At 40.3% G+C, this 13,380-nt stretch overlaps 1 protein-coding gene across 1 annotated transcript in view; it reads left to right on the forward strand.

Moving 5' to 3' along the window:
* The window catches only part of LOC125486044 (E3 ubiquitin-protein ligase TRIM33-like), a 47,994-nt gene that overhangs the window by 12,518 nt on the left and 22,096 nt on the right, over positions 1-13,380 (forward strand). Inside the window, exons 3-5 of the mRNA XM_048611843.1 lie at positions 1,065-1,265; positions 2,706-2,853; positions 5,880-5,955. Of these exons, the coding sequence (XP_048467800.1) occupies positions 1,065-1,265; positions 2,706-2,853; positions 5,880-5,955 (425 nt within the window). The remainder of the gene's footprint in view (positions 1-1,064; positions 1,266-2,705; positions 2,854-5,879; positions 5,956-13,380) is intronic.

Raw genomic sequence — 13,380 nt, forward strand, 5'->3', positions numbered from 1 at the left:
TCCATGTACAATGGAGGGAGGTCCATCGTTGGGCTCTTTTTGCCTTTTCAGGCAGATGAGAAAAGATCCCAAGGCAATATTTGTTGGAGAATTCTACATCCTACATTTAACACACACTCAAAACCCAAAACAAAGGGTCTAATCAGTTCTGCCGTTGCAGTTTGTGGGAGCTTGCAATATGCAGACCGAGTGGTGTTCTCTAAATTACAAAAATGGCTGCTACTTTTCTTGCAAAACCATTTGCGTCATCTCAAGGTCACGAAAGTTGCCATCAAAATCTTGCATTTCTACATTGTATTCTACTGTGCACATAGATATTGGATTCATTGATAGAGGCAGGTGGCATCAGCGTATCTTTTTTTAACAGAACAAATTTACATCAGGTGGGAAAGAATGCATGTTTTGTACCCAGAATTAAATGTATATTGCTCCTTCTTCATAGCCAGCAAACATTCCCTCTAATTGCATGCCGATGCAACAGTCCTTTAAATGTCACGTTTAACCAACAAGATGTCTCCACTTGTGTAATTGAATAAGGTTTACTACAGCTCTTAGCACACAATCAGAGAACTGATAGATTGCCAAACAATAAGAAGTTAATTATGTCAGGTTTGCCTCTTGCTGATTAATCTGGTGGACAGAACAGCTGAAATTCCATTAGTTCAATTCCTGAAGCCTAAAGTGTTAACATTGTCTTTTCTGCAGCTCACTTGCAACCTTTCTGCTAACTGCTTCCATCGTCTCTCACTCACTGATTTCTTTCTTCTCACACTTCCCCTCTCTCCTAAAATATTGTTTATGGCACCAATGGGGTGAAATTGCCAACTCTGGAATTTTGCTGATTTTCAATTCCTTTCTCTCCATTGTCTTTCCAGAATTGTAGTTTAGGGCCTTTTTTTTGTTCTGTGTCCACTGAATAAAAAGATGAAAATTTGTAATTGTAGAAAGTCAAATTGGTTCGAATTTTTTAAAAACAAACAATCCTGTTGGAATGGGTGGAGGGAATTTTTACCATTTTATCGAATATTAAACTAAAAGCATGACCTATTTCTATTTTCTGATAGCATACAAATCCTGGGCACACGGGACCATTTTCTGCAGCCTCTGTGCACAATAGCATTCCAAATCCGACCAGCCCCACCACTGCTAGTTTGGCTGGTGCAAACAGAGGGCCCACCAGTCCCACAGTTGCTACAATAGAGTTGATTCCTTCGGTGACTAACCCAGAGAACCTTCCTTCACTTCCAGATATCCCACCCATTCAGGTCAGTATCATGAGGTTTCTATTGAATAGACTATTTTACTTACAGTTTGTAAATTTTATAGATGGTAAGTAACTAATGTCATTTGTCAAACACTGTTTAAATGTAAGTGGTACTCTTTGTCTTCCACCTCCTTTACCTACCCTTGGAATGTCATGTACGATAAATTTGCTTTCAATCAGTTAAAGCATGATGCTGGAAGCACCATATGAACAATCAAGATTTAAAATTTCTGCTTCCAGGTTGTTTCTGACTAGCAGTTCCAACAAGATGATTTGCATGACTACAGCAGTTTCTCTGGATTAATTTGAGAATCAATTGGCATTCAGTAAATGTTTCCCTGAATGTGCTGAAAGCAGTAGATTCTTGGCGATGGGAGTAGTACCTATGATTTACTCAGTAATTGTACAGTGCCTGTGTAAGAGTGTACAATACAGAAACAGACCATTTGACTCCCATTATATGCTGTACATAAATCTTCTCCGACCCGAATTCATCTAACCCTATCATCATGACCTTCAGTTTCTTTTTTTCAGGTATTTATCTAATTTTCTTCCCTCATTAATTATTCCACGTACCAGTCTGATGTTTTCCTTAAATACTCCTTGCTGTTCCACATTAGTGCCATTCTTTGGGGAAAGGGGTTTATCTTGCATTCCCTTTTGGGTTTATTGTTATTTAGTTTTGTGTTTATGCCATCTTGTTTTGGGCAGCTCTGAGAATTGGAACCTTTTTGTGTGCCAGCTCAAATGATTTCATGATCTTAAATATTTCTATAAGATCACTTCTCCACCTTCTCTAGAAAAGAGACCCTTAATCTGTTCAGCCTTTCCTGTAAATGCGTTTTGTCATGCCTGCAATTCCATTTGCATCTACTCATGAATCCCTGTATGTACTTTTATTGATGTGAGGATCAATAACATGAACTCCCCTGTATACTTTTTAGTGGATCTGATCACAAGTGAAATTGCCATGCAGATGTTCTAAACTACTACTTATCAAATTTATACTCGAATACTAAATATTTGAATCTAAATGAATATATCCACTGCTCTCTGATTAACGCAACATAATCTGCCAAGTTTAATGGAATCACAATAGGAAAAGCCAATTTTGTAAAAATGGAAAAAAAAGCAGTTTAGTCTCCAAAGCAGGAGAGAATTGCTGGAGAAAATTAGCAGGTCTAGCAGCATCTGTGGGGAGAAAGCAGTTAACGTTCCAAGTCTGGTGACTTTAGTTGAAGTGCTGAGTTTCTTCAGCAATTTCTGTTTTAGTTTCAGATCTCCAGCATTCACTGTGTTTTGTTTTATTTTATATGATTTAGTCTAGTCATTCCTCCATTCTCTAAGATGATAACTTACAGCAGTATGTACCTTGATTTGAGTTGTATTCCAAAAGACTTGATCCTTTGTTTGTTTTCTTCAATGTTAATTCTATCTGCAGCTGGATGATGCTGGATCGAGTACGTTAGATAATTTGTTGAGCAGATTTATCTCGGACAGTCATCACCACCCACCACCACTGCCACCACCAGCCTCCTCCAGTTCAAACCCATCCCCTGGACCCTCAGCACCATCCCCTGGACCAGCAAGTAAGCAAATACAGTGAGCTAGAAACAGCCTTACAAATATATTGATACTAAAGAAAGGTAAAGATTCTTAGAAATGTGCCAATGAAATGCAAGTGATTTAATCTATTGAGTATTTTTCTGACACCAATTTTGTACTTCTGTTGCCAATTTGTTACGACTTGTAATCGATTGCTCTGCCTGAAGAGTTCATGGAAACAAGTTCAATGGTTTCTTTCAGTAGGAAATTAGATATATACTTGAATGGAAAGAACTTTTGAGCCTCTTGGCACCTACGGCTAGTTAGAAGGTTCTATTCAAAACCAAGGAGCAAATGACTGCCTCTTGTCTATTATTCTAAAGTAATATTGATTTTGTAAGAACTTACAATCTTAAGTGAATGCTTGCTAAAAGTTGAAGGATTGCATTAATTCAGAAATTGGGCGTATAATTCTAATTCTGGGTGAATTTGTGCTGTGGAACAAACACATTGGTGTATTTGCTTGAGACTCACGTCAATGCGGCTTAAATTATGAAGTGCTGTATTTTTAAGAAATAAAAATGAAATGCTAGCTTTGAGTTCTGAAGAAAAGTTATAAATAATATGTAGTGTTATTGTAAATTTATTTCTTCATTTGCTTGTAAATTTTACTGTATTTTAAGCAGATTCAGTTATACAACTTCCTAGATGCCAAAGATTTTTATGGAAGAAGTTCATGCATAATTCTGTTAATTTTTCATAGTCATTAGATGTCAGTCTTCAAGAGTTGCCCAGCAGAACTGGTTTTGCTGATAATCGTCTTGTATTTCTTGTGCACTGGAGTCAGTTATGCTATAACTGGCCCAGCATGCGATATCCTCTCAATTATTTTTAATCAACAAGTTCAGGCATGTTACACATCTCTGTAGCAGGTGGGTTTTGAATTTCAACTCAGACCATCTGATCCAGAGGTAGGTACATTGCCACTGTGGCTTGAGCCCTTTAATTTTTAAATTACACCAACTGCCAAGTTACCAGAGCATAGTCTGAGCTTTTGAGTTATGAGCCCAATGACAATGGTCAACAAAAAGGCTGTAATTAATCCCACATGTCATCTTTTAAACCCTTTCCCAACAGTTAATTCTAGTTGGGCAAGTGAAACTAGTGCCATGAAAATTGTGTTTGTCTTGTGGCCTGGGTGTAGTAAGTTGACCAAACATAGAACTTGTATGGCCACTATTTATGTGAGGCCTGCTTAAGGTCTCTTGACTTCCAAAACATTCCTCTTTGTAGTGTAAGTCTACTCAAAGATTTTTTTCTTGAATGCTCACCTGTATGCCAGGAATTACAAAATTACATTTTGCTGTACATAATTCAAATTAGTTTTGTTGAATGCTTCAATGGAACTTTGCACATTCCCCATAAAGGAAAATAAATATGGCAGGCTATTAGGTGGATAATGGTTGGACTACATTTAATTGACTTGTTAAGCTGTCAGCTCACATTGTAAATGCAAACAATATGCATTTGCCTGCAACAAAGCACACCTCATAAGTCCCTGAAGACTACTTGCTTTACTGTTTATAACATTTACAGTTAACATAACTTTGGTTGTATGTTGGAGAAATGAGAAATTATTTGTGTAGCCCTTCTCTCCAGCATAGTGTCGTATGTCTAATGAGTAAATCAATTCATTATTAGATTTGTGAGGTTTCCCTCACCATTACTGAGGAATGTGCAGTCCTGAGATGTCTTTTCCCACAAGAGATTCAAGGACAGGAAGACGAAGAGATAAGAACTCTCAACATACACAGTGGCACAGCATCTTAAAAATCTAAGGGAACCTCAGGAACGCTATTTATATCCTTGGATGACCTGTTATTGTCTGTTCCTGTGGAAACACTATCTGGGATTTTCACAACCAATTCTTTCAAAGGGTCATAAGTAATGTCTGCATATCACAAGGCCAGTAAAGTTTGAAGTTGAGGCTCCTTACGTGCATTCCTAACTGATAACACTCTATGGCCGTTTGTAAATTAGGCCGCGTTGCCCACTGCATTGTATTCTTGAAATGAGCATTGAGTTCATATTGCAGCATTTCTGTCGCTAGCTCCAAGTAGATTAGTCGTTCTGTGAATAGATCAGACAAATTTTCCTTGGAAATCAATATCTACTATTTGAACTAGATGCGGATTGTTGCATCGTATAGCTGAGATCCGTCATGTGGCGATGGTGAGATGTTATTAACAAATATTCCCAGTACTAGGTTGTTAAAAATCGTTGTCCTGAAGATGATAGTCATTGAGTCTGCCATAATTAGACTGATCATTTTGAGTTCCGTGCTTGTAAGACCTACTCTCTAGTAGATGGTGTTGTCTTCTACACTCGTTCAAAATCCATATTCAGTTGATTATTTTGATTCAGATGTTATTCTACCCAGCGTGCTTTCTACACTGCAGATGTTGGAAGGGTCAGCTGTTATAAGATGTGTATCATCTTTTAGGGCAGCCACATTTTTGGAAACTGAAATGGACTGCACAAGTCATTAAGTTATGGATATTGAGATTAAAACTTACTCAAGAGCAGCATTTGATGTTTAACTCAGTTTCAGATTAATGCCACTGATGCATAAACCTTTTTACTCGAGCTCTGCGGTAACAGATAAGCCTTCAACAGTGATTTTTATAAAGACACTTATCATAATTCTGAAATTTTAAAGAATATTTTGAACATGTGGGGAAAGTTATGAAATTATTTTCAAAGAATGTCCCTTAGTTTGTGGCTGTACTCTCAAAAGGCTTGTATACAGTGGCAGACCCAAAATGAAAAGATTCAGGGAGTTGAGCTTCACATTTGGCTACCTTGGTATGTCATCACCATAACCATAACTGCTATGCCAATGCCACTTTATCAGCCTCATTAGAAATAAAACACTGAAGTGATCTTGAAACCCTTGGAGATGGTAGAACCCTGATTCCCTACTGGCTATGTATGCAATACATTGTGGTTTCATTAACTTACTATATGTAGTCAAACCTTCACAACAACATCTAATAATACCTTTTCTCAGTTGCAGCCTTAGCAATGGCTAACTCCCACACTCCAGTCAGACCCTCGAGTACTTCTAGCACTGGTAGCAGAGGCAGGTAAGTTCTTTAAAACTTGTCAATGCTCATTTTGGCTGGTGTTGTACCGGATTTTCGAGTCTACATTAAGTGAAGTTTTGAGTGAATGTTGACAAGGAAACTAGTGCAACTCCAGTCTGATCATTCTTCTCATCTTGCACTATTTGGGTTTAGTACAAAATACTATAGATCTAGGCTTCTCCAAGGCAACATATGAAACGTTTCCCAAAATGCATTGGATCTCTTTGGAAACTTCCAAGTTTATTTTGGATTATTATTCATTGCGAAGAAATATTTGCTGTTCCTCTGTTCAAATGATTAAAAGTTATTCAGCTGGAAGCAGAGCACTGCAAATGTGATATTGTTCCATTGTTAATCTCTGTACATTGTGTAGTAAAGTTGTTCTGTAAAATAGCACTGCTTATAGAATGGCAGCAGTCTTAACTACTTCAGATCTAATATGGTAAAATGCATTTCTCCTGGTTCTGGCTAAGATTCCTGTTATTGAAGCCCTGAATTTCTTTACTACTACTTCGTGGAATCTATAACGGAACTAATAAAATCAAGGGAATATTCTGGTAACTTTAAAAGTCCAGCCATTATTTCCAAATGCTTTAACAGTTATTTAAGCACCATTTGATATACCACTTCTACTTTAAGATATTTTGTAGATTGATTTAAGTTACTTTGCCATCGAGAGGCATAGTTGATAAGTGGAGTTTCAGCTGTTAAAATGCAACTTGACTTGTTTCTGTCTGTAGAGTGTCTGTTCCAGTTAGTTCGTATTTTGCTATTTCAAATGCAAACAATCCTGTATCTAGTTAACAATCACTAGGCAATATAAAACTTCTTTAGAAGCAAAGAAGTGCTTTTTAAGGTTTAGTTACTTTTAAATGGCAAACACTGCAACCAACTTATAAACGTATTTGTGTGAGCAACAAAATTTACGGTCCATCTCAAAGTTGTGCAGGGTAAATGATAATTTGTTGACTTTTATTGCTGGATCAGAATTCTGGAACTTAGTACTTTACGCTATTAGGTGTACTTGCACTATATCAGCGATGTACAACTTGTGCCATTTCATGGAATTCTAACTTTGGAATGGTGAACTTTCACTCTTAGTTTTTTTTTCTGACTTTCTCAGAGGTGTTGAAATATATTGTGTTTTAGGCATCCTTTAAACACTGCAATGTATTGACTTTGTGGCGTTGTTGGACATAGTGCCAACGTGCAAGCTTCCACCTGAGGAAGCAATCAAATACAGTATGTCAATCAAAAAGTGCAGGATCAGTATCGAGATAGCATGTGGCCAGACACATGAAGCAGCTGGGTGAGTGAGACATTCCTAAACATTCCAAATCAGGCAGCTGGCAGCTGTATTTAGAGAGCATGGTTCATTAAGCAGTTTGCAAAGATACAGCTGTGTAGCATTTAAAAGTTATATAGTTAGCAATAATGCCATACTTTTCCTACTTTTGAGAGTCCTCAATAAAGTGTTATTTCAAAAGTTCATCCTGTTATAAAACTTGTGCATTTCAGAGAAGATGATTATGTCAAAAATCTTAAAGCAATGCTCTTATGAAAACCCCTCATGACCCAACATTTCTCGCAGCAAATTCTGCAGAACTAAAGTGTCCCAGGATCAGTGTTTGGGAGGTGCTGAGCAATGTGATGTCAGCTGGAGTTTCATATCCTAACCTTGAGTGAACAGAGTTCCAGTTTTAATCATTATACACTGTCAACTTCCAGGTCAGGCCTGCCAGGGACAAAGTTTATTTTCACTCTCTCCAATAATCCTGTACTTGCAGTAGAAAACAACTAGTGGGACCTCCATTTCAAACTGGTGTGCACCTTTGGCCTGAACATCTCTCTCTCGCATCTGTATTAATGAGGTTAGGTTTGAGGGACAGTTTCGCTGAAATTTTGGATGACCGTTAAGCCTTACTACAGTTGCATGCTGAAAATCAAGCACCCATCCTTCTTGTCACAAAAGTTAAAGATGTTAAAATGCATGCAGATTCCCCAGTTGATTTTTTTTTTAGACCTAGGTTAACAGCACGGACCAGGTTTCTGTCTTTAACAAGAGCTAATACTCAGTAAAGTAAATAGTCTCTAGCCACAGCTAATTTTGAACTGTCAGCATGTACCTCTACTATTTAAAACTCTAAATCCTTTAGAAACACTCCATTACACGTGCACGAGCTTGGATGAACAGACGGCGATAAATGGGTGTTATGGGTGGAGGGCCGATTGGAAAAGCAGTTCAGTAGTACCTGTTGAGCTTGCTGAGATTTTTTCATGTGCTGATCTTGACACTCTGTTTCTCAATCTTCCTTCTCTGTATACTTTCACTTGTTTGCAGAAGCACTAGGTGATTGGTCCAGTGAATTGTTTACTTGCTCACCACCATTCATGACTGGATGTGGTAGGACTGCAGAGCTTGGATCTGATCTGTTCGTTGTGGATCACTTAGCTCTGTCTATTACTTGCTACTTATGCTGTTTGGGCTTGCAAATAGTCCTGGTTGGTAACTTCACCAGCTTGACACCTCATTTTTAGGTATGCCTAGTACTGCTCCTGCCATGCCTTCCTGCACTGTCTATTGAACCAGGCCATAGATTGACTGGGGGATATGCTGGACCTTGAGGTTGCAGATTGGCTGAAGTACAATTCTGCTGCTGTTGATGGCCCACAACATTAGAGCTATTTCCTTACTTAACAAACCCAATTTTAGCCAAGTACCTGAAAAATCACCCTTGGATTTTGTGGGTAATTCTCAGGACTTCATGCCAGATTCTTTCATGTTAGCTTGGCGGATCAAAGGGTGCTTATTATTTTGACGATCAGCTCATCTTTCTGTATGCCTTCTACGTTAGTTAGTGAAAGGTACCTATTACAAAAATAGTGCCGACCATATTAGGAAAAGGTGCCTATGCATGCTAATTGATTAAATTTTTAGTTATGTTAAATCAGCAGTAAGTTAGCTGAACCATGATTAATTTGATCTAAATTCAATCAGAAATACTGCCTGTTACTAATTAAGTTCAAACATAAAGGAAAGAATAGCATTGAAAGAATAGCCTGATTCTCCCCTTCATGTAGCAATTCTTGGATTGCAGTTCGATTCTCTAAATAAGATTATAATTTTTATCTTTTCTGGATGGTGAATATTGTGACTGAATGTTTCACCAGCTGTAAGTTGCATGTTCAGTTCTGTGTACTTTATCATTTTGTCTCTTCCTGTTTCTGTTTCCATATCTTCTAAACTGCTATAATAAGGGGAGGTGAAGGCCTATCGGTATTATCGCTAGACTAGTAATCAGGAGACCCAGGTAATGTTCTAGGGACCTCGGTTCGAATCCTACCACGGTACATGGTGGAGTTCGATAAAAATGTGGAATTAAAAGTCTAATATCGGTTATAAAACCATTGTCGATTATCAGGAAAACCCCATCTGGTTCACTAAAGCCCTTTAGGGGAGGAAACTTCTGGCCTATTGTGACTCCAGACCCACAGCAATGTGGTTGACTCTCAACTGGGCAATTAGGGATGGGTAATGAATGCTAGCCTGGCCAGTGATGCCCACATCCTGTGAAAGAATGAAAAAATACAATCCTCAAACAGTGTTTAATGAGAAGTTTTATTATTGAGGAGAGACCCCTGAATTTCGGTAAATTTTTGGGATGTTATTATCTGGTTGGCACTTTTAAAGAAAAGCTATTTGGACGACAGGAGCAAACAAAAATTAATCCCTTTTCTTTTCCTAGTGTTAGATCAAACCTTCAGATACATTCAGTGTCAAGGCTTTGGTTACTTTACCTTGCACTACATACTACGTTTCAAACAAACATGTACTTTGGAAGTATCAAATCAATATTACAAAATTCTCTGTTTTGATTGGTAAGTTAATGGTATTTCTGTGTTTTGTGCTTCAGGGAGAAGTATAAGATGGGAATAAAATAGTTTCCATTTTGTACATCCATTGTTTATAAAGTGCACCTAGGTCATATTTTGCGTGTTTAAGTGGAGAATGAAACTGCCTGTGTTTGTCCCGGTGTTGTCTTAGCCCAATCTCTCAGAATTCAGTTTTGGATACTGTTGGGGGAGATGGCTCACCAGGGGAAGGCAGCAGTAGCCAGGTTCATGGCACCGTGGCTGGCTCTGCTGTACAGAAGGGCAGGAAAAAGAGTGGAAGGGCTATAGTCATGGGGGATTCGATTGTAAGGGGAGTAGTTAAGCGGTTCTGTGGTCGAAAACGAGACTCCCGAATGGTATGTTGCCTCCCAGGTGCACGGGCCAGGGATGTCTCAGATCGACTGCAGGACGTTCTGAAGGGGGTGGGTGAACAGCCAGCTGTCGTGGTGCATATAGGCACCAATGATATAGGTAATAAACAGGATGAGATCCTACAAGCAGAATTTAGGGAGTTAGGAGCCAAGTTAAAAATTAGGAACTCAGAGGTACCAGTGCCACGTGCTAGTCAGTAGAAATGAAAGAATAGGCAGGATAAATGAGTGGCTTGAGAGATGGTGCAGGAGGGAGGGGTTCAGATTTTTGGGACGTTGGGACTGGTTCTGGGGGAGGTGGGACTATTACAAATCGGACGGTCTACACCTGGGCAGGACTGGAACCAATGTCCTAGGGGTGCTTTTGCTAATGCTGTTGGGGAGGGTTTAAACTAATGTGGCAGGGGGATGGGAGCCAGATGAGGTGGTTAGTGGACAGTATGGAGGTAGTAACTAAAGCCTGTAAGGAACTAGATAATGAAGTCAGTGTGACTAAGGGGAAGAGTGGGCAGAGAGCAGATGATGAACGCAAAGGGACAGGTGGTCTGAGGTGCATTTGTTTTAATGCGAGAAGTGTAGTAGGTAAGGCAGATGAACTTGGGGCTTGGATTAGTACCTGGGAGTATGTTATTGCTATTACTGAGACTTGGTTGAGGGAAGGGCAAGATTGGCAACTCCATATCCCAGGATATAGATGCTTCAGGCAGGATACAGAGGGAGGTAAAAGGGGTGGAGGAGTTGCATTGCTGGTCAAAGAGGATATCACAGCTGTGCTGAAGGAGGGCACTATGGAGGACTCGAGCAGTGAGGCAATATGGGCAGAGCTCAGAAATAGCAAGGGTGCGGTAACAATGTTGGGGCTGTACTACAGGCCTCCCAACAGCGAGCGTGAGATAGAGGTACAAATATGTAGACAGATTATGGAAAATGTGGGAGCAACAGGGTGGTAGTGATCGGAGATTTTAATTTTCCCAACATTAACTGGGATTCACTTAGTGTTAGGGGTTTAGATGGAGCAGAATTTGTAAGGAGCCTCCAGGAGGGTTTTATAGAGCAGTATGTAAATAGTCCAACTCGGGAAGGGGCCATACTGGACCTGGTGTTGGGGAATGAGCCCGACCAGGTGGTTGAAGTTTCAGTATGGGATTACTTTGGGAATTAGTGATCACAATTCCGTAAGTTTTAGAATACTCATGGACAAAGACGAGAGTGGTCGTAAAGGAAGAGTGCTAAACTGGGGGAAGGCCAACTATAGCAAAATTCGGCAGGAACTGGGGAATGTGGATTGGGAGCAGCTGTTTGAGGGTAAATCCACATTTGATATGTGGGAAGCTTTTAGAGAGAGGTTGATTAGTGTGCAGGACAGACATGTCCCTGTGAAAATGAGGGATAGAAAGGGCAAGATTAGGGAACCATGGATGACTGGTGCAATTGAGAGACTAGCAAAGAGGATAAAGGAAGCATACATAAGGCCTAGGCGGCTGAAAACAGACGAAGCTTTGGAAGAATATCGGGGAAGTAGGACCAATCTGAAACGAGGAATTAAGAGAGCTAAAAGGGGCCATGAAATATCTTTAGCAAACAGGGTTAAGGAAAATCCCAAAGCCTTTTATTCATACACAAGGAGCAAGAGGGTAGAGAAAGGGTTGGCCCACTCAAGGACAAAGGAGGGAAGTTATGCCAGGAGTCAGAGAAAATGAGACAGATTCTGAATGAGTACTTTGCGTCGGTATTCACCGAGGAGAGGGACATGACGGATGTTGAGGTTAGGGATAGATATTTGATTACTCTAGGTCAAGTCGGCATAAGGAGGAGGGGAAGTGTTGGGTATTCTAAAAGGCATTAGAGTGGACAAGTCCCCAGGTCCGGATGGAATCTATCCCAGGTTACTGAGGGAAGCGAGAGAGGAAATAGCTGGGGCCTAAACAGACATCTTTGCAGCATCCTTGAGCACAAGTGAGGTCCCGGAGGGCTGGAGAATTGCTAATGTCCCCTTGTTTAAGAAGGGTAGCAAGGATAATCCAGCTAATTATACACCTGTGAGCCTGACGTCAGTGGCGGGGAAGCTGCTGGAGAAGATACTGAGGGATAGGATCTATTTACATTTGGAAGAAAATGGGCTTATTAGTGATTGGCAGCAGGGTTTTGTGCAGGGAAGGTCATGTCTTACCAACTTGATAGAATTCTTTGAGGAAGTGACAAAGTTGATAGATGAGGGAAGGTAGATGTCATATACATGGACTTCAGTAAGGTTCCTCATGGTAGGCTGATGGAGAAAGTGAAATCGCATGGGGTCCCGGGTGTAGTAGCTAGATGGATAGAGAACTGGCTGGGAGTTGTAGTGGAAGGGAGTTTCCCAAAATGGAGAACTGTGACTAGTGGTGTTCCACAGGGATCCGTGTTGGGACCACTGTTGTTTGTGATATACATAAATGATCTGAAGGAAGGTATAGATGGTCTGATTAGCAAGTTTGCAGATGACACTAAGATTGGTGGAGTAGCAGATAGTGAAGGGGACTGTCAGAGAATGCAGCAGAATATAGATAGATTGGAGAGTTGGGCGGAGAAATGGCAGATGGAGTTCAATCCAGGCAAATGCGAGGTGATGCATTTTGGAAGTTCCAATTCGAGAGCGAACTATACGGTAAATGGAAAAGCCCTGGGGAAAATTGATGCACAGAGAGATCTGGGTGTACCCTGAAGGTGGCAACGCAGGTGGATAGAGTGGTCAAGAAGGCATACGGCATGTTTTCGTTCATCGGACGGGGTATAGAGTACAAGAGTTGGCAGGTTATGTTACAGTTGTATAGGACTTTGGTTCGACCGCATTTGGAATACTGCGTACAGTTCTGGTTGCCACATTACCAAAAGGATGTGGATGCTTTGGAGAGGGTGCAGAGGAAGTTCACCAGGATGTCGCCTGGTATGGAGGGCGCTCGCTATGAAGAGAGGTTGAGTAGATTAGGATTATTTACATTAGAAAGACGGGGGTTGAGGAGGGACCTGATTGAGGTCTACAAAATCATGAGAGGTATAGACAGGGTGAATAGCAAGAAGCTTTTTCCCCAGAGTGGGGGACTCAATTACTAGGGGTCACGATCTCAAGGTGAGAGGGGAAAAGTTTAAGGAAGATATGCGTGGAAAGTTCTTTACGCAGAGG

Source organism: Rhincodon typus, chromosome 25 (genome assembly GCF_021869965.1).
Source record: "Rhincodon typus isolate 14 chromosome 25, sRhiTyp1.1, whole genome shotgun sequence".
Lineage (NCBI taxonomy): Eukaryota > Metazoa > Chordata > Chondrichthyes > Orectolobiformes > Rhincodontidae > Rhincodon > Rhincodon typus.